At 40.3% G+C, this 27,877-nt stretch overlaps 2 protein-coding genes across 3 annotated transcripts; both read right to left on the reverse strand.

Annotated features, from left to right (window-relative positions):
* Nucleotides 1-8,558: 8,558 nt before the first annotated feature.
* Nucleotides 8,559-9,092, reverse strand: LOC101676247 (keratin-associated protein 3-1). The gene has a single exon (XM_004764573.3). The coding sequence runs from the start codon at nt 9,054-9,056 to the stop codon at nt 8,763-8,765; it is 294 nt and encodes a 97-aa protein (XP_004764630.1). The 5' UTR covers nt 9,057-9,092; the 3' UTR covers nt 8,559-8,762.
* A 14,196-nt stretch (nt 9,093-23,288) lies between these two features.
* LOC101675772 (keratin-associated protein 1-5-like) lies at nt 23,289-27,065 on the reverse strand. Of its 2 annotated transcripts, none has more exons than XM_045080655.1 (2): nt 26,618-27,065; nt 23,289-24,311 (listed from the first exon to the last, which is right to left on the reverse strand). In XM_045080655.1, exons 1-2 carry the CDS (start codon nt 27,037-27,039, stop codon nt 23,891-23,893), a joined length of 843 nt encoding a protein of 280 aa, XP_044936590.1. In that variant the 5' UTR covers nt 27,040-27,065; the 3' UTR covers nt 23,289-23,890. The 2 variants fall into 2 exon arrangements, with proteins under 2 accessions (XP_044936590.1, XP_044936589.1); XM_045080654.1 differs by having other exon boundaries at nt 23,289-24,323; nt 26,615-27,065.
* Between the last annotated feature and the right edge of the window lie 812 nt (nt 27,066-27,877).

The following is a 27,877-nucleotide window of genomic DNA, read 5'->3' on the forward strand; positions in this document are numbered from 1 at the left end:
ACCTTTAGGTGGTTCTTCTAGATGTTTTCATTCTTTGCTTTCACAAAGTATGCTGCCTATCGTTTCATGTAAACCTTGTTTCAGTCTGTTATATATTATGGCTCATCATTTTTATCTGTCTTCCTCACTCCAATGCAAACTCTCTGAAAGTGGGAATTATGACTTCACTTTCTTTGTCTCTGTCAAGTACCTAGGTCAGAGTAGTCATTTGATAAATGTGATTTGAATTGGATTAAATTGCAGATTAGAATGTAAAAGGTATGTATTTATTTTTAGAATATCCCTTAATAATAATAATAATAATACTTTACATAAGCAGAATGATTCATTTCATTTCTGAAGTGCATTTACACTTGTCAAAATGGTTTTACATTTGAAACTTCACCTAAATGAGTAAAAAATATGGCTCAGCTCAGTTTTTGGGGTCTCTTCTGTATGTGGATGTTTAATTGCCAGTTTCTCAGAATCTTTAAAAGGAGAAACACGATGTAATTACTTAAAGAGGCAGGGAAATATTAAAATTAAAAGTAAGAGCTGACTTTGGAATTTAAAATGATTTTAATCTTAGGGTTAATATATTTGACCGTTCAGGCAATTTTCTTCAAGTATGTGCATATCCTTGTGAGGCCTCCTTTTGCCTCTGAGATTTATGTTGATGTCATCAGATTGTGTCATTCTCCTGGACGTATTTATAGGTTTATGATGTGCACACATGTGTCAAGAGTTGTTTGGTAATTATAGCATTAAACACGAGACAGCACGTGGTTTGGGCACAGTGATGTTTATTTAGTTTTAAAGTGAGGAGGTCCATGACAGTGTTTATTTGACTTCTCACTGGAAATCATTCAAAATGTAGAACAGTTCTGCAAAACTGAAGGCACAGGGTCAGAACATTTTCTTCCAGAGTTTTTAATTAAAGACCATTTGCTGAGTGGCCCTTAATGACTATCGTTGTCTCTTGGGGCAGTGTGGGCAAGCTCTTGGACCTATCTTTGGCTAGCAGCCTGGTGCTTCACACTCACCGGGCTGGACACAGGTTGTGACAGAGATCCCGCTCAGGTGTGGAGGATGGTGGTCGCTGTTGAGCAGCCAGCATGATGGAACGTAGGAGTCAGGCTCACAGTGGGGTGGGGGGCAGGTGTCGCAGCAGGCGGGCTGGAGGAGGCTGATCTCGTGTGGGCAGGTGCTGGGCAGGTCGACTCCACATTGACAGCACAGGTCAGAGGAGCAGATGGTGGTGGCAGGACCCGTGGGGATGCTGCAGCAGCCTTGGAGACCAGACTCACAGCAAGACATTTTGTTGCAAAGGAAGATATTCTACAGAGTTGTTCTCTGAGTCTTTTATATGGAGCTGTCTCAGGGAACACAGCTTCTGTCCATCATAAAGTTTCCCTGTTATTGTTTGTATAATCCCATACAAATAACTCACTAACTTCTTATTTATCAGCTGTGGGATGAGCTCTCCTTCAGTTTTATTTGGTTGTGTTGCTACATTTCAAACGTGCTTCCTGTTGCTGTTTCAAAATGGTATCAGTGTAGGTTCTCTACTTACTCAATCACGGGCAAATATGTCACGGTCTTTTCTAACTTTCATCTTTTTTACCAACCAGAATGTGTTCTTAAAAAGGATCACTGCTGAGTGTAAAGAATCAAGAGTGATTTCCCTAGAAAGTAAGAAATGATCCTTCTTAAAATGTGTGTTCTGGATATATTTGGGAAGTCAAAACCTCTGGGACTTTTTCCCTGCCAGATTCACCTTGCTATCTTTCATGGATTTGAGGGAATAAATGAGTATCAGAAATTAAAAAAAAAATCATCTTCATTGGGAAGTTCAGAGCCTGCTAGATGATTTCTGTACCAATCCACTACATTGTCTGTGTATGCAATTATGTATAAATAAGCTCTCAAAGGACATTTTTTTTTTATTTTTAACCAGGAGCCTGAACATATTAAAACATAGGTCCATAAGATTATATATGGTCTGAAAAATGAGCTTTCCTCTCTTTGCAAAACACCAAACTTTTCAGAAAAGCCAAACTGCTGACCTGCCTATTTCATTTTTCAATACTACTGCCAAAGCTGGTAGTCACCTCCCATCAAACTTTTAGAAAAGTCCTTCCACTTTAATTCAAGGTAATATTAAGATGTCATGGCCAAAGCTAGTACATAACTACAGTAAAGGACACTGGTAAGCAAATCTATTCATTATAAATCAAATATTTATTCAATCTGTAATACATTCTGAAAACTGTAGGAGAGAGAGAAAAATAGAAGGCATGGTGCCTGCCCTCCAAGAGTACCAACTCTGATGGAAAAGGCTACATATCCCTTTGCATATGATTCAAACAATGTATAATTAAGTACAAGACAAGGTTATGGGAGGAGTGCTGGAGCTAGGTTTGAATCCAAATTATAAATTACATGTTGTGAGACCTAGATCAAGTTATTTGGGCTTTAGTTTTCTCAACTACAAATTTGGGAAAAATAGTAATATATACCTACTATAGTCTTACTTCAAGAATTAAATAAAGATGACATGAGAATTCCTTATGCAAATCATTCAGCCTTGCGTGTGACACTGTCAGGTCATTTTGGTGCAGTTTCCCGGATAGGCACTGTGAGAATGTCCACAGGAGGAAATACAGTGGAGGGGCTTAGTGATCAGAGATGCCTGCAGGGTTTGGAATAAGTCGTTTTGATTAGACAATGCTTAGAAAAGAGATTAGTGTCTTTGGGGCAAGGAAAACAATGACTTCTTCCATGTTTTGCCCCTATGCTGCCCCTGTCCTTGGTAGAGCTGGCCAGGCCTTCTTGGGCCTTGATTGCAACCCCTATCTACCCATAAAACTTGGCTGCAGTTTTTGCACACGTGTTGGTTCTTAACTAGAATGTAATCTTCTTCAAAGCAGAGACTATGTCTTATTTTTCCTGGTTTCTGTAGTACCTAACCATAGGGCCTGGATCATGGGATGGAGTTTTGGGGGTGGAACACATGGAACGAATGGTTGAGGAAGGAAGGTTGGAAAATAATGATAACTGACGTTTATGATGCAAATACTTCTGTATCAAGTTTAGTCAGGAAAACCTCACACAAAGTATTTCAACAGAGAGAATTTTAAGTTAGGGGATTGGTTAAATAGTTATTGGAGGACTGAAAAAACCAAAAAGGAAAACTGAGGTAACAAACACAAGAAGCAGGCTACCAGCCTTAGGGCAGGGACTGGGGAGAAGAGGCTGGGGGCAACTGAACCCAGATGCTTGGAAGAGTGGCCCTACAGAGCTGGGCACAGACCCCGGGGGCTGCCCCACTGGTGCTCTTGCCTCGGAAGCTCAGGGGAGAGGCCCTGTGGGGCCAGAATGTGGGCCTTCATGGGTGGGAGTCACCCCCTTGCTGGTATAGGTGTTTCTGAGGGGGTGCAGTGATGCTATTTTTGGAGCATCATGGAAAGAAGCTGGAGACTAGAATCTACTGTGGCTGCCTGATAAAGGACTGGATGCTGGGGCAATAAGATCTTCTCTTCCTTGGGCCTTACAGGCTCCTTCTAGTGCCCTCCATTGGTGGAATCTACTAGAAAGTCAGGCAAAGGAGATTAAGAGTCCTCACCCCAAGCATCGTAGAGTATAAAAAGATGAACCTGGAGGTTGACAGTTGGTACACAGTGTTCTAAAGGCTGTACATGTTTTAATTAACTTAATCTTGACTACAGTTTTAGAAGGTATATACTTTTTTGTAAAACTTTTTTTATTAACATATAATGTATTATTTGTTTCAGGGGTACAGATCTGTGATTCATCAGTCTTACATAATTCACAGGATCCCCAAAGCAATATCCTCCCCAGTGTCCATCACCCTGCCACCCTATCCCTTCCACTCTCCTTTCCTCCAGCAACCCTCAGTTTGTTTCCTGAGATTAAGAGTTTCTTATGGTTTGTCTCCCTTTGATTTCATCTTGTTTCATTTTCCCCTTCCTTCCCCTATGATTGAGTCTTATTTATCAAATTCTTCATATCAACTATCGTATGATAATTGTCTTTCTCTGATTGACTTATTTCGCTTAGCATAATACCCTCTAGTTCCATCCTCATCATGGCAAATGGCAAGATTTCATTTTTTTGATGGTTGCATAATATTCCATTATATATGTGTATGTATTTATATACATATGTATATCCCATCTTTTTTATATGTTCATCTGTTGATGGACATCTAGGCTCTTTCCATAGTTTGGCTATTGTGGACATCACTGCTATACACATGGGGGTATACATGCCCTTTGGATCACTACCTTTGTATCTTTGAGTTAAATACCCAGTAATGCAATTACTGGGTTGCAGGGTAGGTCTATTTTCCACTTTTGAGGCACCTCCATACTATTTTCTGGAGCGGCTGCACCAGCTTGCATTCTCACCAACAGTGTAGGAGCGTTCCCCTTTCTCTGCATCCTTGCCAACATCTGTCCTTTCCTGACTTGTTGATTTTAGCCATGCTGACTGGTGTAAAGTGGTATCTCACTGTGGTTTTGATTTGTATTTCCCTAATGCTGAGTGATGTTGAGCACTTTTTCATGTGTGTGTTGGCCATCTGAATGTCTTCTTTGCAGAAATATCTGTTCATGTCCTCTGCCCATTTCTTGATTGGATTACATGTTCTTTGGGTGTTGAGATTGGTAAGTTCCTTATAGATTTTGGATACAAATCCTTTATCTGATAGGTCATTTGCAAATATCTTCTCCCATTCTGTCGGTTATCTTTTGATTTTGTTGATCATTTCCTTTGCTGTGCAAAAGCTTTTGATAGTTCATTTTTGCCCTTGCTTCCCTTCCCTTTGGTGATGTTTCTAGGAAAAACTTGCTGCGGCTGAGGTTGAAGAGGTTGGTGCCTATGTTCTCCTCAAGGATTTTGATGGATTCCTGTCTCACATTGAGGTCTTTCATCCATTTTGAGTCTGTTCTTGTGTGTGGTGTAAGGAAATGTTCTAGTTTCATTCTTCTGCATGTGGCTGTCCAATTTTCCCAGCGCCATTTGTTGAAGAGCTGGTCTTTTTTTCCATTGGAAATTCTTTGGAGGTATATACTTTTAAAAAATGTTTTTAAATTGCAATATAGCTGACACACAATGTTACATTGGTTTCAGGTGTACAACATAGCAATTGGACAGATCTGTACATTGTGCTGTGCTCAACACAGTGTGGCCACCATGTGTCACTATCCAACACTATTGCAATACCATTGACTGTATTCCCTGTGTTGTACTTTTCATCCCCGTAATTTATTCATTACATAACTGGAAGCCTGTATCCCCCACTCCCCTTTACCCCCTTTGCCCATCCCCTACCTCCTTCACTCTGGAAACCACCAGTTCTCTGTATTTATACATACTTTTCAAAAATCACTTCTTTATTCTTGAATAATTTTAGACTTACACAAAGTTTGCAGATAGTACAGCATTCCTATCTACCCCTCACTCAATTTCCCTTAATGATAATATCTTAACAATGACGTTGTGCATATATTGAAACTAAGAAACCAACATTGGTACATTGCTGTTAATTAAACTTCAGATGTTATTCAGATATCACTAGTTTTTCCATTACTGCCTTTTTTTCTGTTCCAGGATCCAATCTGAGATCCCAAAATACATTTAGTCATCACATCTCCTTAGTCTTCTCTGGTCAGGGACAATCTTTTCTCAGTCTTTCCTAGTTTTTCATGACCTGCACAGTTCTGTGGTATACTAGTTATGTAGGTTACAAACTATTTTTAATCTTATTTGACAGTTGAGGAACCTGAGGCAGAGAGGAGTTAAATGAGATGACCAAAGGACACATAGCTAGTAAGTGTTAGAGATATGATTTAAAAGCAAGACAGTCTGGTTGCAGAGACAACTCTCTTGACTATCAGATAGGGGACATTGCTCTGACAAGTGTAGGTTGCACAATGCCCCAGGATTAGTAGCAGGTAAGATTCGCTGGAATTGACTATATCAGGTTATTGGGGGGTCTTAAAAGCCACATTGAAGAATTTAGCTTTGATTCAGTAAAATAATAAAAATAATAAATTTTGAGTTATCCTAGAGTTTTGAGCAATCCAATTTAGCCAATATTTATAATAGGAATAGAAGCTTGGTCTCACAGAGGTATAGTTTGGATGAAGGGAGAGGCATGGGATTATTGAACCAAGGTTAACTAGGAGGCTGTGATCAGGGGTCTGGTGATCTGTGCCTAAATTAGGGTAGAATCAGTGAAGATGGAAAGAAAGGTCTGGAGGCCAGGATAAATTTGAAAGAAAAATGATATGACGGTTTTCTGTTCTCTTATCATGGATAAACAATTATTAACTTTACAGATTGTTTTTGCATTGAACTGGGTTATTGAAACTCATTAGAAAATCGAAAATGTGTTTGAGTTGCCAAACATTCCATATTTCAGTGCAGGCTTAATGACCCAGTCCATGTTTTTCCTGTGCTGAGGTTGCTAATCACTATTTAATGTCTGACTTAAAAAAAAGATGATTTGTTTTCACCTTAGAACCTAAACAGTTTTTCCTAGACTCACTGTATATACTCATTTTGTCTTAAACTATAATCACCCCAGAAAGAGTGAGTTACTATATACAACCAGATATATAATTTAGGGGGATAATTGAAAATGTATTGTTAAGTGGCATATACTTTCTCCTAGATAAAGAGAGCCATGTGTAATCTTATTTATCTTGAACATAGTGCTGTTTGCAAAGGAGCTGTGTACTTTGGTATAGTGGAAAGAGAAGCAGTTTTTGGACCCAGGTGGTTTTAGGTTTGATCCCTCGTGGCACTTACTATTTGTGTAACTTTGGGAGCCTCAGTTTTCTCTCCTGTAAGAGAATGGTGGTAGTTATCTGTCTGTGTTTTTTTGTTAGAAATGAAATAATGCCCATGAAGCATAAATTAGAATTCCTGGTAGATATTCACCAAATGTTAGCTATAATGAATGAAATAGCAAAAGTGATAAAGTGGGGTGGAGTTGGTTAGTGGCATGGAATAATTTTACTCAAAATGCTTCTGGACGATCTAGAGCCATAGAATTTTAAAGCTGAAAGTGTCCTAGAGAGCTTCTGATCAACCAACCCTTTTAATTGATTTAAGATGCACAGACTCCAGTGACCAGCTCAGGGCCGCAGAGGCAGCTCAAGCGCAGAGCCACATCTTTCCTGGGTTGCATCTGGGGCATTTTTAACTAGAGCCAAGGGTCTTTGATTGCCTAAAGGTCCACAGAGGTAGTACTGGGACACTCAGACTTATTTTAAGTATTAAAAATAAAGTCTAAATATTTATCCCTTACAAGCATGTATGAAAATGTCAGACTGCTTTGCTTTTGACTAAAAAGAAAGGTAACGGGTATATTAATCCTAAAATTCTCACTGATGCTTATAAATGTATTTTGAACAAACATGAAGGAAGCAATGAATTATTTTACAAAGGTACATGGGAAAAATAATGTTTTTCTAGAAATAAGGGGGTGCCTTTTGGTGAGGAAGCTGGGAATCCTTGTGTGGCAATAATGGCAAGTGTCTCTCACCATCCAGAGTGGGGCTGTCAACACTTTGGGTTGTTTGATTCTCACAATAATCCTGAAACATAAGCAGGGATAAGAGTATCATTTCTGCTATGATAACAAGGAAACTTAGGCTGAGAGGAAGTGCATAGCCCAAAGTTCCAAGGCAAGTCTAAGAAAATATATGAGATTGCAGTTTGGGTATTGGTAAAAATCTTGCACACTTGGAATTTTACAGGACAACTGTGGAGATGAATTAATGGTCATCACCAAAGTTTTGTTCTAAGAGAAACTGTGTGTTTTTGCTTCCAGAATTGTGTGCCTGTTTCTTGTGTTTGGAGAATACTGTACTACAGTCTGATACTTTTAATTCATTTTAACACCATGATATTATATGACACTTGGACTAATAAACTTCTAAGGAGAATTCTGACTCATGTAAACCAAGCCTTATTTGAAGGATCAAGGAATAACCAATAAATGCTAATATTCAGAATTGATTTTTCTAGAAGATAGCATATATGAAGAAATGGGTATTTGGTCTTCCCCAAATTACATTGCATTTTGAGCTTGGAATTTTGCTGATGGCTATAACTAAGGGAATCAAAATTATTTCTACAAATTGGCCAGTTTGTTTAGTCACCTAGGGAAGAAAGAAAAATCAATTTCAGGGTCAGTGGAAATTACAATGAATAAGACATTTAAAAAACATATTAATCTCCAGGTTCCAGGATAGGGCTTGGCATAGTGGTTGTCTTCAAAAAAATACCTATTGAGTAAAAAGATCTTACAAGATGACCTAGTGAATTTTTCACTTTTCAACCCATGACAAAGAGCCAGTATCTAATTTTTCAATGATTCCACCACACATGCTCTCCTTCTGCTGAGATAAATCTTGGATACGATGAATTGCTGTTCAGATTTAGGTAGGCATTCCACTTTCCCTGAGAGGAAACACGAGAATAAATCATCACAAAGCAACATTTGCTAAGCCAGAATAAAGTTTATTAAGGAATAGTCAAAATAGTTATTTCTCAAAGAGCCATGAAATGGCCTAAAAGACAGAAAGAAGGTCTTTAACTCCACTCAAAGGAGGAGAGAAGAAGTTGAGTGAATTCATGAAAACATGGCCCAGGGACTTGGGATTGATTTAGCCTGATGTAGGTGGTAGCAGGGGTTGAAGGTCAGATGATGAGCCCCACATCCCTGACCTATGCAGAGATAGGGTTGCTTAGCAGGGCTCACAGGGGCTCTGACAGCCAGGCTGCACGTAGGTGGTCAGGTTGATCCCACTCATTCCAGGGGTTGGGTAGGAAGAATTGAGCAGCCAGCAAGTGGGCACATAGGTGTCAGGCTCACAGCAGGGTGGGGGGCAGGTGTCGCAGCAGGTAGGCTGGAGGAGGCTGATGTCATGAGGGCAGGTGCTGGGCAGGCAGACTCCACACCGGCAGCATTTGTCAGAGGAGCAGATGGTGGTGGCGGGGCCGGTGGGGACGCTGCAGCAGCAGGGAACACAGCAAGCCATGGTGTCAGGAGTTGGGTTTTTGTTGGGTTGAGAAGAGAAGTCTGTTGGTGTCTCAATGCTTCTCTCTTCTGCCTTGGCTCTTTTATACTCACCTCCCTGGGCGTCAGCCTATTACCACGATTTTTTTTTTTCCGTGTTTCAGTTTATAGCTATCACCATTAAAACCGTCTAATTACTTAAGTGTTTATTACCTGAGACACATTCTTTACCTTATAAAAAGGGTTTAGGTTGTTTTGTTGTCAAATTAGGACTCTTCATGTTGGCTCTTTGTCACTTTAAGGACACTTCATTTCAATCTTCAAAGGCACCGAGTCATTAACCTCTAATCATTATACATCATTAGTGATGGCCTGGTATGTTAGGTATCTGCAAATCATCCCCACATTTCTTTTGTCTGTTTTTCAGATAAGGAGATAAGTAGGCTTTTTGATTGCTGGTCTTCTAGCAACCAAAGATTCTATGGGATAATCCAGGTCTTCTGCTTGAAAAAGTGCGAAGGGTCTTAGATTTATTCTTCATGGCTCCGACAAGCTGAATTTAGATGAACAGTTGGGATCTGTAGAGAAGGGGATTCTGATTCTGTGTAAAGAAACACCTCCTTAGCTGTAAAAATCTTTTGCTTTTTATTCCCTCCATGCGGGCCATGAACGATAACTTGTCAGGGACAGGCAGATGAGAGTCAGAAACTGTACAGTGACAGATGCCCTTTAAAACTCCATCCAACAATGTTATGAACTAGGATTATTCGTAACCCAAAGAACCGTCATATGGGACCATTTAGAGACTAAACAGTATTTCATAAAATGAGTTCCATGAACACATGTTTGAAGCAACATGTGTTGCTGGTAAATACATTTGGGAAATAGAGTTTTTCATTGGTGGACCTTCCAGGGCCTTTAATATGCAAAAGTGCTCTGTGATTTTCCAATAAAGAGATGTAATATGTATTTTTCTCCAAACTTGCTTGGCCATGGAATCATTTCATTTGTTTCCATAAGTTAGCTTCTTAAGTTAGTGTTCTATGGAGCACATTTGGGAGATCTCCAAGTTACATCTAAACTACTAAAGACTTATTGATCATATTATTCAATTAAATAAAGATATAAAACTTACTGTGATGTTTTAGAACTAGTAAACCTTCAGGAAATATTTTACTTTGAAAGTCCTTTTTTTTTTTTTAAAGATTTTTTTTATTTATCTATTTGATAGAGAGAGATCACAAGTAGGCAGAGAGGCAGGGGGAAGCAGGCTCCTCGCTGAGCAGAGAGCCCGATGTGGGGCTCGATCCCAGGACCCTGAGATCATGACCTGAGCCGAAGGCAGAGGCTTAAACCACTGAGCCACCCAGGCGCCCCACTTTGAAAGTCTTAAAGAATATGTTTTCTTGACGCATCTGCATATAAAATGGCTCAGGCTTTAAAAAGATAAGTAGAAAATTGTACAACATAAAGATGTCAGAAGCCAAAATCAACAAGACGATGGATCCAAAAGCTGCTTTACATGCTTTTCATTTTAGCCATCTTATCACTACTAGAATGATTTTGTGGTTTTGGATTTTTCTGCTAGAATTTTGCTTGTCATCCACATTCCTCCCACAGATATCTCTTGTTCAGTCAAACCCTCATTGGTCGAACACCTATTGCAATTCAGACATTGCATAAAAAAGAAGCAAATATGTGCCTGCCCTTGAAGTGGTAGAGAAGAGACACAGAGAATTCAACTGGTAAATGACAACGGGGTTTTACATCCAGCTGTTTTGGGTGAGGTGTGGGAGTTTAGAAGGAGGTACCACTGACTCTACGTGGAAAATTCAGGAAGTGCTTCATGAAAAGAGAACAATTGTGTGGGTATCGGAGCATGATGAGGAGCTTAGCATGTAGGAAGGAATAGGAAGGGAATTTCAGGAGGTAAATCAAGGAAACAAAATGCCGCGAGTGTTCATGGGATGGCAACAGGGTTGACTGGGGGAAGCACAAAGCATGGACTCCTGATCTTTACTCGGGGAGGCTGTGGAGGAGGAGCAGTGCGAGATGGAGTTGGAAAGGTGGGCTAGGGCCACATAGGAAGAATTTGCTCTAGTAGGCTCCACGCAGGATTTTGAACTCCGTCCTCTTGGCAATAGAGGTTAATTAAAGATTTTGAACAGATATAGGGCATGTGTGGATTTGTTTTTAGAAAGATGACTAGTTTTTGAGTAGAGGCTCAGCAACATCGTCACTTACTAAGTATTAGGCCTTGTGCTGGGTGCTTAACATGTGTTACACAGTTCTCACCCCAGGCCGAGCCTGGAAGAGTTGTCATTCCTGCCACTTCCCAGATGAGGATCCTGGGCCGTAGACAGGCTAAGTAACTAGTCAGTGAGTAGGTGATGGAGCTGGCATTTGAAGCCAAGCAGTTTGGCTCCAGGTTGTGCACTCTCAGCCACTCTACAGATTTCCTCTTGGTGGATGGGGGTGGGGTGGGAGTGTTGTTCTGACTAGACAACCCTAAGAGAAGTTGATGTAAAATGGGTGGGATCAGGTTATTGAAGTGCTTGAGACCATAAAAAAAAGGGGAGTTGATTTGAAAGCCTGTTTTCTTAACCAAAATGCTAGCGGTAGAAAGGAGATAATTTGAAGGCAGGGGCAGTAGATGGGAAGCTATTTGGGTGTCCTTTGGGGGTATTGAGGAGGGTGTGGTTTTTGTCCTACAGACAAAAGAGGGGATATATCTGGGATTTCTCGTCAGATTATTCAATTTCCTGGGGACCACTGGTGGCTTAGCAGTTTCCACAACAAAACTAATATTCTTTTTTTTTTAAAGATTTTATTTATTTATTTGACAGACAGAGATCACAAGTAGGCAGAGAGGCAAGCAGAGAAGAGAGAGAGGAGGAAGCAGGCTCCCCACGAGCAGAGAGCCCAATGTGGGGCTCGATCCCAGGACCCTGGGATTATGACTTGAGCCGAAGGCAGAGGCTTTAACCCACTGAGCCACCCAGGTGCCCCCAAAACTAATATTCTTGTTTTTAAGATGACTACAATATGGTCATCTTCTCCTCGGCTAATAGGTAACAATTATTGAACATATATACCATATGCCAGGTATAATACATAGTATTTTATGCACATTTTCTTCCTTATTTCTTACAACCCTATAAGACCAGGACTATTACTGTACCTGCTTCCCAGAAGACAAAACTAAGAGTGAGGATATTAAATAATGATTTAAAGTAATACGGGTAGTAAATGGCACCTTGTCTAATAGCAGTTCCTCATACTTATTAATAAAAATCAGCATTTTTCTGGAATTAAATTTACATAACTGTAAATTGTGTTCATTCATTTTTTAAAATTAGTTAAATCATTCAGCAGATCAGCCAGCACTGTGGTAGATGCTGTACATACAGGTGTTAACAGACCAGATAAAGTCCTTGTTATCAAGGTGTTCATTCTAGTAGAGGAAAACAACAATAAAAAAATGAAGGAGTAACCATGACAAGTGACAAGTGCCAGGAGAAAATGAAACAGGGTGAAGTGATAGAGTGGTTGGAGGTCAGGGCAGTCAGTGACAGCCCTTGCCAGGTGGCTGGTGTGCGTGTAGCAAAAGAGGAGTGTGAAAGTGCATGAGGTTCACAGAGGTAGGCAGATGCTGGGCCATGTAGGATTTTTGTAGGTTCAACACAGTTTAGCTTTTATTCTGAAGGCACTGAGAATGCACTGGGTGCTTTGCAGCAGGGGGTGAAAGCATGTGTTATGTTCTGGGGAAAGGTAGGTGCTCCAGGGCCAAAGTGAAAACAGGCAGAACAGAGAGGATGAGCTGTGGTGCCAGTGGTGGAGGAACTGGTAAGAGGTGGAAGAGTTGGAGAGACATTTTGAAAGTAGAGATGGTAGGTTGTGCTCATCAGGAAGATGTGTGGAGAGAGAGACCAACAACCATGTTTAGATCTCCGATTTACTCATAGGTGAGAGGGGAACTGAGCCACAGAGCTGCCATCTGGGGCAGTGGGAAGAGGTGGATGATGAAGTCAGTGTGGGACCTGCAAGGTAAGCAGCCTGAAGCCCTTGAGAGGGAGCAGGGCTGAAGACACAAGAGGCCCCAACACCCAGACGCAGAATGTGCTGACTGCCAAGTTCTTGGCCTGGGATGAAAGGTCACTTTTATGTGTGTTAGTCACAGTTATTTTGTGAGCCTCTGTGTGCCTTACCAACATCCTGGATTTCCTGGGTGCTGTCGGGAAAACCCTCCCATGACAGCACCTCCCGAGTCAGCAGGAATGTCAGTGTGGGGAGATTTCACACTTCGAGGCAACTCAATTTTCTTTAAGCCTGATGGAGCACTTCATCCCTTCACAAAAGCAGGCTATAGGAGCCTTTTCAGTTTGTCATCCTAATAAAAATGCCTGTAAGTAAAAACATTTGGTCTTTGTTTTCTGAATTGCATGATCTATTCAATTTCTGGTGAACTCCTTTATGATATCATTTGGAAGAGCAAATAGCTGGCATGAGGACGGCTACGGACGTCAGTCTTTTCATTGCATGATGTTCACTTTATTCTTTGCTGAGCAGGCAGGCAGAGGATTCTGGGGTTGGGTTAAGTGGTGGACTTTGGGGGCTTTTTCGAGATATTTTCTAGTGTGTGGTTATAGCCAAGACAGAATCAAGGCTTGCTAGCTTATTAGCCTGTGCCGACTGGATTTCTTTTATTTTTTTTTATTTTATTTTTTTTTAAAGATTTTATTTATTTATTTGACAGAGAGAAATCACAAGTAGATGGAGAGGCAGGCAGAGAGAGAGAGGGAAGCAGGCTTCTCCGCTGAGCAGAGAGCCCGATGCGGGACTCGATCCCAGGACTCTGAGATCATGACCTGAGCCGAAGGCAGCGGCTTAACCCACTGAGCCACCCAGGCGCCCCATGGATTTCTTTTAAATGGAAATAATGTTTTGCGACTTGAAGACAGCTGATACTGGCTTAAAGGGAGGGGTGAGTGAGCCCTTCCACCCTGTGTCCCATGGACACGTATGGTCCTGCTGCAACATGCCAGAGCAGGTTTCGTGGTACTCAGCCACACGGCACATGCATGCTTCACCCAGCTTCTCCTCACTGGCAGTGCTGCCTGTTTTTCTTGGAGGGTTAATTCTCATGTGTTACTGTGGGCTGTAGAATGTGCAGTAGTAACAGGAAATTATACACAGTTAAGGAAGGTATAAATTATATGTGTTAAGTAAAATTAACCTGGTTGGGAAAATGGATGTTTAATAAAATTTGGATGCCTAATACATGACAGGCATTGAGGAAATTAAATTTTTGGCTGTTCACTGTGTGAAATCTAGTATTGAGATAGTTAAACATAATTATTCTATAGTAAACATAGGGTTTTTATTCCTTGGAATTATTTGCTAACAATAGTTATATCAAATAATTTTATTTTGAATCAAATGTTTCTCATTGATTAGTTAGACAAATCTAATTACTGGGTTAAATTAAATAGCTACTATATTTCCAAAGAATTCCTGTAAGTGGCTGAAATTTTTAAAAATTAAGATAATTAAATGTTAATGTATTTAAATAACTGGCATGATGACTTTAAAATACATTTTGAGTTGTTAGTTTACTATAATATGCAGCTGATTATATAATAACAGCAAACCCTTATATAGCATTCACTATGTAGCAGATATGGTTCTATGCTTTGCATGTATTATGTAATTTAATTCTTACAGCAGCCCCTTGTGGTTGTTATTAAAGATATCCTCTGTTTTACAGATGAGGGAAACTGAAGCATAGCGAGAATAAATAAGTTGCTCAAAGTCAGCAACTGGTAAATAGTGGAGTTGGGATTTGAACTATCTGACTCCAGAGTCTGTGTTCTTAATCACTGTATACTAATCTATAATCTCTCCATTGTTGGCTGTTATATTTTTGAGGAGAAAAGTCTTTGTTGAGCCCCTGCTATTTGCCTTGCACTGTGGTAGGAGACTGAGGGGACTTAGGAATGAGCAGGACACAGTTGTACTTTCAGGTGGTTTAGATTCTACTGGAGTTCTTTGGGCACACAGGACTTGAAGACAAAGCAGAATAGGAAGGTCATTCCAATTGTAGCGAGCAGCTGCAGTAAAGGCACGGATATGGAAAAGAACCAATTGTCATTAGGGAGCAGTGAATATTATACTGTGTCTGGAAAAGAGTCTTGGAAGGTAAAAGCTAGATGGAGAGTCTTGACTCACAGGCTGAGGAGTTTGAACAAAAGTAAAGTAGTTAGACCATTGAAAGCCACTGGCATGTTTTTCTAAAGCAGGGAAATTACTTCATTAATTCCCCATTTGTAAAATACCACATCACTAGAATGTTTAAGGAATAAAGTAAATAATGCATTAAGAATGTTTAACACGGTGTCTGGAACATAGCGAGTGCTCAATAAATGGTTCTAAATAAAGGGTAGTTATTAATTAAATGAAGGGGAGCTAGAGTTCTTTTTCCATCATTTACAGGTGTTCTATTTAACAACGAGGTGGTCTGGGGTAAATCCTAGTAGTTTAGCTTTCCAGTCTCTCAATGTCTGAAAAGTCTTCTGCCTGTTCAGTCTTCACTATAACTTTGCAACCAGTAGGAGCTCCACCTCTCCAAAGGAAGGCCTAGTGGCTCTCCGCCTTGCTTTGCTGGAACCCTGTGAAGCTATTGGGAAGCAGTGTCTTCTTCTCTAATACCTTCTGCCATGTTGCTATTTTGTGGAGGTAGTTCTTGCAAACCCTCAGTAAGATTTATTATTTAGAAGGGACTGAAGCACAGCTCTGTCAGGGAGTATGGTTTTTTCCATTCTGAATTCCTCATTAATATCTATGGTTTATGGGAAATGCTACAATTCACACTGAAATTGAAAAAAAATTTTTTTTAAAGATTTTATTTTTTTAATTGACAGAGATTACAAGTAGGCAGAGACGCAGGCAAAGAGATGGGGGAGGCAGGCTCTTCGCTGAGCAGAGAGCCGGATGTGGGGCTCGATCCTAGGGCCTTGAGGTCATGAGCTGAAGGCAGTGGCTTAACCCACTGAGCCACCCAGGTGCTCCTGAAAAAAATTTTTTTAAGACTTTATTTTACAGAGATCACAAGTAGGCAGAGAGGCAGGCAGAGAGAGAGAGAGAGAGAGAGAGAGAGAGAGAGAGGAAAGCAGGCTCTCTGATGCAAGGCTTGATTCCAACACCCTGAGATCATGACCTGAGCTGAAGGCAGAGGTCCATCCCACTTAGCCACTCAGGCGTCCCCAGTTTGAAATTTTAACTGGAGAACTATGATGTATTAGGACAGCTTAAAATCATAGCTGGTCAGCATTCATCAGTAGAAATTTGGCTTCTTGGTCAGTTGGGAAGAAGTACGTGAAAAGGAGAGGACCATCATCTGTGGGAAAAAATTCCTGCAAGTATTGAGTGTTTTGATTTTTCTGAGTGCAGATGAGTTGGATAAAGAAGAAGCAACCACCTAAATGGAGTAAAACATCACCCTGGACAGCCTTCTTCCTAGTTTTCTCAACTTTATCCTCTACTCTTGTGTATTTGGGTATTGTTAACCTCCTAGTAGTAGGGTTTTGTTCTCCTGAAGATGTACACTTGAATGGAGAGGAGGAAGAGAAAAAATTATTTATTTTTTTAAATGCCAAGCACATTACTATTGATAAACTTATTTTTAAAAACTATTTTATTTATTTGACAGAGAGAGAGAGAGAGAGGTCACAAGTAGGCAGAGAGGCAGGCAGAGAGAGAGGAGAAAGCAGGCTCCCCACTGAGCAGAGAACCCAATGTGGGCCTCGATTCCAGGACCCTGAGACCATGACCTGAGCTGAAGGCAGGGGCTTAACCCACTGAGCCACACAGGTGCCCAATAAACTTATTTGATACAGGGACACTGAGATATTAGAACCCCTATTTGATAGGCAAGATATAACTGGGTAGATTTGTGATTTTCATCTTAGGTCTTCTGATTCTTTTTTTGGTTCCATCCTACAATTAAAAAGGTCTTTAGAGTGATCAAAGTGTACAGTCTATACTCAAATACAATATAACAAGATATTTGTTTGGCTTACTTCCAGTTTCAACCTCTGGTCCACACAAATTTCTGTTCCTAACCTCTCTTTGCTTCTCTTTCGTTTTTGCCTCTTCTGTTCAATAAAACAGTAAGTGTTGGGGTGAAGTTTCAAAATGCTAAACTAAGAGTTTCCTGAATTCTATCTTTAGGATTCATTATATTATCTCCTGCCTTCCCCATGATGCCCTCTAGGGTAGAACCATGAATTTCTCCTGCTTCGAGATCTTCTGGCTGTTACTCTACATAAACCTCTGTCATCTTGATTCTTCTCAAACTTTCTCATGGCTTACCACCTCAGAGGCTCTGAAAATCCTGTGTTCCTTTGTTTCTCCATCCCACAATGTTATAAACCTACTAGGATCTTTTCTGCAGGCCTACAGGTCTGATCTTTTGAACAAATGAATACTATCTTTACTTTATTCTGGCTCCATTCAAACCAAGATTCCTCCCATCATTTTGAGAAAAGATTTAGTTTGTCTCTTCCATCGAAGATAAATACTGTATTGAAAAGTCTTAAAAAAAATGAAGAGCCCCAATATGAACAGATATTTGGTGCTTTGGATTAGTCTCTCTCAATTTCACGAGAACACTTTTACCTAACTTTCAAATCCCCAGGCTCACCTAAAGCTTTCATGCTTCTGTTGATGTGATGATTCAGCATTTTCTCCCTTCAGTTTCTCAAAATCCCTTTGAATTCTTGGACTTTTAAAACTAAGTTTGCCTATTAGTGTTTAATAGAACAATTATGATGGAAAGCAGAGAAACCTGCTTTCTATCATAGTTGTTATAGTTTTGGGGATGTCAGTAATTAACAAAGGGCCACCTGCTGTCAGGTCTCCATGGCACAGCCCACTTTGCATAGAAGGTTTTTATAGACATGGTAGAGCTTTCTTAACTACAGAGCTAAATGGTCCTGAGTAGTCTGTCTTGTTCCTCAGTCAGAATTTGTCAGGCCTATAATGTGATTCTCTGGCTGCCACTGCCAAAGCTCAGAGTTTTTTTTAAAGATTTTTATTTATTTATTTATTTGACAGATAGAGATCACAAGTTGGCAGAGAGGCAGGCAGAGAGAGAGGAGGAAGCAGGCCCCTTGACGAGCAGAGAGCCCATCCCAGGACACTGAGATCATGAGATCATGACCTGAGCCAAAGGTAGAGGCTTTAACCCACTAAGCCACCCAGGTGCCCCAAAGCTCAGAGTCTTATTTGTTCCATAGTTAGTTCCCAGGATTAGCCAAAGTTAGATGGGAAGTCTGAACAAATGGTTCAGTAGATAATCTGAATTTTTAAAGGCAGTAAGAGTGTAACAGTAAGGGTCCCTTCAAGAAACAAGAACGGTGGGGCACCTGGATGGCTCAGTCAGCTCAGGTCCTGGGATTGAGCCCCACATTGGGCTCTCTGCTCACCGGGAAGCCTGCTTATCCCTCTTTCTCTGCCTGCCTCTTTGCCTACTTGTGATCTCTGTCTGTCAAATAAATAAATAAAAATCTTAAAAAAAAAAAAAGAAACAAGAACCACACCCATTATTTGAATCAAGTAAGTTGTATATGGAGACTTTAAAACTAAGCTCTTAAAAAAAGGAAAGGGTTAAAAGGGGATACTGAGATGTTACAAATGTAGGAACTACAGAGAACCCTGGGAAAGATAGTTTCTTTCAAGGGAAAAGGGAGGGAATTAACACTTAGAAATTTAGAGAGGGGGTTGTCCTGAGAATCAGATGTTTCAGGAAAACTGGCTAGCTGGTGACTTTGAGTGGGGTGTGCTGTGAGGTAGTTTCTCCAAGTGTTGAGAATATCGCAGACTGGATTTAGGTGCTTTTTGGGGAAGGATCTGGGGCTGCTGGAGTGAACAGGTATTACTGGGGGAGACTCCTGGGAATTGTCAGCATTCAGGAAGTCCCAATTAAGCAGAAGGAAGCAAAAAGGAAGGAGCACGTGCCTTCTTCCTCTTCAGCTTTGCAGCTTTCCTCTGTCACCCCCTAGTGGCAAAGCCCGACAAAGTGGTTTGCAGAGCATCACAGGGCTGATAACAGCAGGGAGGGCATGCAGCTGGGACAGTATATTAGCACCTGGCACAGAAGAGCTTACTCTGAAAGCCCAGAGCTTCCCAAATAGGCATCTTTAAATCAGCTGAACCAACAGTATCAGCAAGGGAGACAAACCATAAGAGACTCTTAACTATAGGAAACAAATTGTGACGGTTGCTGGAGGGGAGGTGGGTAGGGGGAAATGGGGTAACTGGGTGTTGGGCATTATTAAGGAGGGCACGTGATGTAAAGAGCACTGGGTGTTGTATGCAACTGATGAATCACTAAACTCTACCCCTGAAACTAGTAATATGCTGTATGTCAATTATTTGATTTTAAATAAAATAAAAAATAAATCATCTGAACCTTCCCACACCATTCTTTATTTCCAGTTCCTTAATGTCATTGTCTCATTATGAGATTTGGAGTCAGAGTTGGGTTCATATTTTAGTTTTTCTTTGTGAGCTGTGTGACTATAAGCAAGCTATTTAATTTTCTTTAGTCATTAAATAACTACTTTGAGATATGATTGACATACAAAAAACCAAGTTTAATGTAAATAACTTGATGGGTTTGGAGGTAAGTATATGACCAGTGAAATACCAATAAATACCAATAATCAAATGCCATAAACTTGGAAAGTTTCCTCTTCTTTTTTTTTCTCATTTTCCTCTTTTTTTGGTGATAAGAGCACTTAATATACATCTTTTTAGCAAATTTTGAAGTATATATTGCAGTATTGTTAACTATAGACCCTGTGGTACACAGTAGAACTCTAAGACTTACTCATTTTACATAACTGAAGTTTTGTACCCTTTGACCATTACCTTCTCAATTCTCCCCACTCCTGAACCTCTGGTAACAGATGTGAAATATTGGGGTTCAGGAGCAAACAAGAAAGAATTCTTGAGACATCTTTGGTGCAAAAAGGGTAGTTTTATTAAAGCACAGGGACAGGTCCTGTGGGCTGTATTGGGGTTGTGAAGAATGGTTGATTTTATACTTTCAAGTTGGGAGGGGTTTGGGGATAGCCTGAGTCTCTAAGGAACTTGGAAGCAAGGTTTCCAGGACCCTGAGGGACTAGCAGGTGTTAGAAAAACTCCATTTACTACTGTCTAGTAAAACCTTAGTCATGAGATGCTTCGGGTGAATATCAGTGGACCATATGCTTGGAGGATGATTGCTAACATATATCTTGGGTCAGGGTAGAGATAAAGGAAGTTTCCAAAGGGGTTTTTTACAGGATCCTGGAGGTCTAGCTAATGTCAAGCTAAAGTTGTCTTTTGCCTTTAGCAAAGTATTAGTGGTGAAGCAGTTGAGTTCCTGGAGAATGTCACTCTGCTTGTATCAAATACTTGTTGATGGGCTGTAATGTAAGGAGATTTAATTTGTTCTTTTTTTTTTTTTTTTTTTGCTTTTTCACTCCACATCAGTAACCACTATTCTTTTCTCTGCTTCTATGAGTTTGACTATTTTAGTTTCTCATATAAGTGGCATCCTCTAGGATTTGTTCTGCATCTGGCTTACTTATGTTAGCATAATCATCCATGTTGTTGGAAACAATACAATTTACCTTCTTTTTTAAAGTTGGGTAATATCCCATTGCATATAAATACCATATTTTCTTTATCCATCATTCATTGTTGGATACTTACTTTGCTTCCATGTCTTAGATATTGTGAATAATGTTGTAATAAACACGGGAATACACCTGTCTCTTGAGATCCTGGCTTCAGTTTGTTTAACCTCTTTCAAATTTAATTTACTCATCTTACAAAACCAAGGTAACTGTCTGTTTCACAGAACTGATAGAATATTAAATGAAATTGAGTTCACTTGACGTTTAGTCTGGGTATAGCATATGGCACTAAACAAGGGAAGGAGAAAGGAGAAGAAAAATAAGGAAGAAAATCCACATAGTTTCTATAATCCTTCTAATTGGTCACAAGACTGTAGTTGATACTTGTAACTCTCTTCCTCCTCTATCCATTTTATGTTTTCTTTATGCTCAGTCAAGACTTGAGTTGGTGGAGGTTCTTAACCTGACAGGGAATGATTTAAATCTTCATTTCTGAAAGGTCTTGAATCCATAGTGGGCCTTTTTCAGGTTGTCAATAAATGGGTTACACTAGCACACTCACATAGAGTATATATTGAATTCAGAATCCAAAAAAGCCCACCAAGAGTTGTGTTTTTTCCCAGCCAAAGACAGTTCAAGGGACAGCAGTTTTTATTTCATCCTAAAAAGGAGATCTCAACATGTTCTTGACAGTTTGACTCTAAGAAGTTTCACTGAGGTGGGAACCTCCTTAATTTTTGTGGGGTTTATCTTCAACCTGGAGTTTACATGTGTTTACTAAGACATCTAAAGTACTTGCTACTTCCTGCTCCTCAGAAACAATTAGCATGATGTCATCTGTAGTGTCAATGTAGTGGACTGATATGCTGTGGGGAATATCAAGTTGATTAAGATCTCTGCTGAGTATATTATGACAGAAAGCAGGAGAGTTGACACAGCCTTGAGGCAGTATGTAAAGTTGCTGTTAGTCATGCCAGGCCAGTTAAAAGCAAACTACTTCTGATTGTCCTTGCAAACTGATATGGAGAAAAAGGCATTTTCATGTCAAAAGCTGCATACTTCTAATTGCCTGGGGCTATGTTGATTTGTTCCATGAAATACACTCCATCTGGAACATAAGCTCCAATTGGAGCCATTACCTAAATTAGTTTAAATAATGGTAGATAATTACTCTTATATTCTAAGATTTCAGCTTATTGGATAAATCTTCAGCTTATTTGGATAAATACATAAGAACACAATTGCTGGATTGTATGATAAGCCTATGTTTAACTTGTTAAGAAATAGCCCAACGGTCTTCTAAAGTGGCTGTACCATTGTATATTCCCACCAGCAGTGAGAAGAAATCTTGTTGCTCCAGCAGGATTTCACCAGCATTTGGTGTTGTCACTAGATTTTTAGCCACTCTAATGGTGTGCAGCTTGAACTTTTTTTTTTTTTTTTTTTTTTTTTTTACTCTTTCCTCCCATTTAGAATGATCTTCATGGGCCCCCAAGATTACCTCCTTTGTGAAGCCTTTCCAGATGCTACTCCTGACGTAACCTCTGCTGGTCCCAAAGTGATCTTTTCCTTTTGAAATCCTGTTTCTGTAGCCTACATAACCAAAGTACTACTTTCCACAGCAGTGGTGTTACTTTATTGTAGTTCTCCCTGCTCTGTCTGGGTCCTGAGTTGTCTCCAACTCCCTTCGAATCGAATCGACCCAGACATGAAATTCAGATCTTCCACTGGTATTCACAGGAAAGTTGATCTACCCTAAAGATTGTGTGAGTTTGGTAACTTAAGGGGAGGAGTCATAGAGTAATATTTATGACCTCTTGACTGGGTCTCTCCTCTCTTCTTTCTTCTTCTCACTCCCTTTCTGGAGTATTAAAAAAAAAAAAATCCTTCTCTTTGTCTCATGTGTAATTATTTTACATCCTTCTTTTAGGGTTTTGGGTTTGCCAGCATGCACATCACATGTGATGCACCTATTGTAAGTTGGACCTTTGAGGCATATTGCCACAAAAGCCTCTTCCTAAGATGGAGATTTTTTTCTACCAACTCTCAAGAAAATACAGCTTATCTTGTTAAATTGTTTGTAGCTATTTTCTTCTTCTTCTTTTTAAAAGATTTTATTTATTTATTTGACAGAGATTACTAGTAGGCAGAGAGGCAGGCAGAGAGAGAGAGTGGGGGAAGCAGGCTCCCTGCTAGCAGAGAGCCCGATGTGGGGCTCGATCCCAGGACTCTGGAATCATGACCTGAGCCGAAGGCAGAGGCTTTAACCCACTGAGCCACCCAGGTGCCCTATGTAGCTATTTTCACACATATACTTTTTCTTACTGGATAGCAAATTCCTCAAGGATAAGAAATAAGTTTTCATCTTTCTGATCTCCATAGTCCTTGCTTTAGAAGTGGTGATCAATAAATGTTTATAGAATGAATGAATGAATGAATACACTATATATGATTTTAGTTTCTTTTAAAAAGAAATAAATGTATTTCTTTCAAGTAGGCAGTCATGAATTGTCACAGTTAACCCATTTTATGTATAAATAGATGCACAGACTATGGTTTATTTGCCCAGTTATAATATTTATTAAGAGATGACTGAGAACACTGTATCACAGATGTAATTGAAATAGCCAACAGGCAAGATCATTATGATCCTCTCCCCCTTGCAAAAAAAAGGGATGGAACCAGATGTTGAACTATGAAAAAGTCTAGCCTACTTCTTAGAGGATGAATGTTAGGTGAAGAGCTTCCATTCTTTCTGGTGACAACTGAGAAAAGTCACTTGGCTATATTTTGGTGCTTTTGATGTTAGAAAAATGCTAGGTAAACAGAGCTAAGAATAGATTATAAAGCAGGGAAGAATTAGAGTTGTGGGTAGTTCTCAAGGATTAATTCTACAGTATATCAGTAATTTTCAAGCCTGCAAAAAAAATCAGAAATAGATATCTAAAGCATTTTGATAGTCAGCTGGTAGGTTCACAGCATTCCCGTGTTTGCAGTGGATGGTCAGGGTATCTACTACAGAATGAAATCAGCTAAAACTCATGTACTTGGTAGCCCCCATAACAAAAACGCAAATGGAAGTCTAAGAACTTGTGATGGTCCAGGGTGGTTGAGGAGATACGCTATTCAGAGATACTGTATTCTGGGCAACTGGAAATCAGCAGCCTTTCTTTTAGCAGGTGGGCTCACAGCAGGTGGGCTGGCAGCAGCTGGGCTGGCAGCAGTAGCAGCAGCAGGCTGGGCGGCAGCAGGACTGTCCACAGTAGGATGGGCGGCAGCAGGGGGCCTGGGCATGGTGCAGCTGGCAGCAGGTTGGGGGCGTGCAGCTCACCACGCAGCAGGGGGGCAGGCAGGTGTCCTCCACGCGGCAGTCAGGGCGGCACCACCTGACTCGGCAGCTCACAGCTCCGCAGCCACCCTCCTGGCCACCACCAGTGCCACAGCTGGTCCGGCAGCAGGTTGGCTGGCAGCAGCTGGTCTGGCAGCAGGTTGGCTGGCAGCAGCTGGTCTGGCAGCAGGTTGGTTGGCAGCAGCTGGTCTGGCAACAGCTGGGCTGGCAGCAGCTGGTCTGGCAACAGCTGGGCTGGCAGCAGCTGGAGCCACAATTCCCACTGGTGGCGCAGGTGGGAAATCCACAGAAGCTAGTGGAGCAGCAGGCCATGGTCAGGACTTGGGATGAGAGTTGGGTTGCTTGTAGGTGTTTTGGTGGTAAAGTCTATGTCGGACAGGCCTTTTATATAACTGAGCCAGCTTCTATTTATAAAATTCTTAACATATCTTCCTTGTTTTTGTTTAAATTTGTTCCTCATTGGTCCTCTGATTGGCTTACATTGAAATACTTACGACCTATTATGAGCAGCAGTTTAGAAATTACTTTGTTTTATAGTTTCATTTGGACTCCTCATATTGGTTCTTTGCTCTTTGGAATACATTTGTGGTTTTCCATGTTCAAAGAGCTCTTCCACTTTAGTCCACGTCAACACCCTCATTTTGTAGAGGTGGTTATTTCACGTGACACTCTGTCCATATCTTTAAGGCTAAGGATAATTGTGCTCTTAGTTTTAACTATTATTTTTTCCCTTTGGCTGTATGGACTGAATTCTGTTGAATGTAGGACCTTGGAACATCCACTGAATTGAAGAGTACCTTTGGTTATAGATAATTAGAAGCTTCCAACTAATTTACTCCAACATTAAATCAAATTACTATCATAGTTCCTTTGGCTTCAATCAACTTGAAATATGTAAATATTATTCATATTCTAGGTCAGAAATCTTTTCTTGTGAACCAAGTGACATAGTTTATATAAAGATATCTCGCAGAGGGCTTAGCTTCAGGTAGATCTTTAATAAATGCTTACCAAATCTGATTTTGAATGGGTGGAGTAAAAGACATGATTCATGGGCACATGTACCAATTATAAATAATTTAATAGAACTCTCAAGCTGTAGTGCCTCTCATGGAGGAGTCCTTGTTATTGTCAAAAGAAAGTAGGAAGTCCTGAAATATTTTTCTGCATCGAAAAGTTGAACCAAAGCTCAGGGAAAAACATCTGGGAGTTAGGACATTTTGAAGAAGGCACTGCCATCTACTATATTCTTTGAAATGCATTTGATCTATCATTGTCAAATGTTTTTGATCTATTATTGCTACCAGTTAAATGATAGAGGTAAATTCTGGGAGCTTGTAAATAACTTGGAAAATATTTTTCATGAAGTGTTCTATATTTTGTCCTATTGTGTTTTATATATTGCACTAAAATACTTAATGAGGAATTAAAAAATTAAATGGTAAAAGTATTTTTAAATTCTAGATTTATGTTAATTTCCTAAGAGAACATCTTTCAAATTGGGTTGCAAAATGCAATATACAGAGCTCGAGATTTGTAATGCATGTGTCTGACCATTGGTTATGGTAGAACTCACAGGGTATCTCCCTGGCTCTTTGTTCTACTGTCATTTAGATTAGAGATACATTTTATACAAACTCACAATAAATGAAGGTGAGTATTAGCAGTTAAAACTTAGAGAGCAATTTGGGGACCAGTGGTAAGAATATAATAGGTATGACATAGGAATTAAACCTAAATGCTCTTGGAAAAGAGTATCTAAAAGATAGTATCTGGTAGATATTTTAAAATGTACATATTAAGTAATATAATCTTTAGATGTTAGGTACACCTGAAGGAGAACATCTAGTATATAAACTGGAAAGAGATTAAAACAGTAGAGATATATCCAGGTAGAAGTCCTATAGATTTGAGCAACCTCAAAATTTTAGCCAAAAGTGATTTTACTGGCTTAGACCTAATCATAATAGGTTAGAACATTTTAGCTATTTGAATAAATACAAAGATTATTAAATGCATGGAGGATTTTATTAACTGATGGATTCAGCATAATGTAACTAGTATTTAATCTTTCTGGTTTAGAGTTTCTGTTTATGCTTTAGGATTATTATCAAAATGCAAATCCACTCTTCTTGAATTCCAGCTAAGGGTGGACAAACTTAGAGGTAGAAGGAAGAAAATAACTCAATTTGCTTTACACATTTAACATTTTATTTGAAATTAAGGGGATATTCAAGGAAAAATGTCTGAAAATAAGTGGGGATCAAGAGAAAGGGAGGAGACCAGAGATGTCACTGAAATGAAGAAATACCCCACCCTGGTGCCTTTTCAAGCAAGGCAGGATATCTGGATACTTTGACTGATACATGCTTTCAGCATGCTAGTTCAGCACATCTAAGAGGGTCCTGTCTAAGACTCATTATTTCTGAGTGGCTTAGAAACATCATGATACTCAGCATGGGAGTAAAATTGAACACTTCTTCAGAGATCAGAGCAGTTTGCTTAGCTTCTCCTTTCATTCTTTCTTAATCAGCAGCCTTGCTTTAGCAGGTGGGCTGGCAGCAGCTGGGCTGGCAGCAGCTGGGCTGGCAGCAGTAGCAGCAGCAGGCTGGGCGGCAGCAGGACTGTCCACAGTAGGATGGGCGGCAGCAGGGGGCCTGGGCATGGTGCAGCTGGCAGCAGGTTGGGGGCGTGCAGCTCACCACGCAGCAGGGGGGCAGGCAGGTGTCCTCCACGCGGCAGTCAGGGCGGCACCACCTGACTCGGCAGCTCACAGCTCCGCAGCCACCCTCCTGGCCACCACCAGTGCCACAGCTGGTCTGGCAGCAGGTTGGCTGGCAGCAGCTGGTCTGGCAGCAGGTTGGCTGGCAGCAGCTGGTCTGGCAGCAGCTGGGCTGGCAGCAGCTGGAGCCACAGTTCCCACTGGTGGCACAGGTGGGAAATCCACAGAAGCTAGTGGAGCAGCAGGCCATGGTCAGGACTTGGGATGAGAGTTGGGTTGCTAAGAGGTTTTTGAGCTTTGGCTGCACCTTCTACAGCTGGCCTTTTATATATTTCCTAGAGCTGCCTATTTCCTTGACATTCAACATTGTTCGTTAATACCATTTGCAAAGTAAGTCTCTGATTGGCTGATCCCTGAGTTGTTTAGAAAGTTATTAATAGCATTTCAATAACCTGTTTTGGTCATTATTCAATTAAGTCTCATTGTATTTCTTCTTTGCCCTCTGGATCATTATGGAAGCCAATCAGAGCAACACCTCTTTATGCGAATCACATGAGAGACTAGAGTTGGGCCAACCCTGGCTTGCTTTGTCATACTTGTCCTTTGTTAACCTTTAGGCTGAGTTTGTCTAAACTGAGTATTTTCTTCCTAAGTGGTCACTTGGGACCAGGACTTCATAAATAGAATTTGTTCAGATTTGGAATGATTAACATTAGTGTCATCAAGACATGAGCTATCTAAATGAATCAGCATCCAAAAGCACTATGGCTTTCTAGGATCTGTCTGTGCAAGTTAGAGGATACAAGAGCTCTAACCAGTATTTTTACCTTTATCCATCCAATGGATTTTACCTTTATCCATTTCCAATTGAAATCCTTAATGACTTTTGCTGGTAGATTGTTTTCTCACTCTACTAATTAAAAATGTATGCTAGTATTGAATACATGTTTTAAACAAGTCAAACAAGTACACAGGCATATGAAGAAATTTAATATTTTCCTCTCTTCCCCAAAACACCCATCCTTTCCAAAACTAGTACTTCAGAAATAATAAGTATTAACAGTTGGGTACCTATTCGTTGACACCTT

Source organism: Mustela putorius, unplaced genomic scaffold, assembly GCF_011764305.1.
Source record: "Mustela putorius furo isolate JIRA1106 unplaced genomic scaffold, ASM1176430v1.1 tig00000487_pilon_pilon_pilon, whole genome shotgun sequence".
In the NCBI taxonomy this organism is placed as follows: Eukaryota; Metazoa; Chordata; class Mammalia; order Carnivora; family Mustelidae; genus Mustela; species Mustela putorius.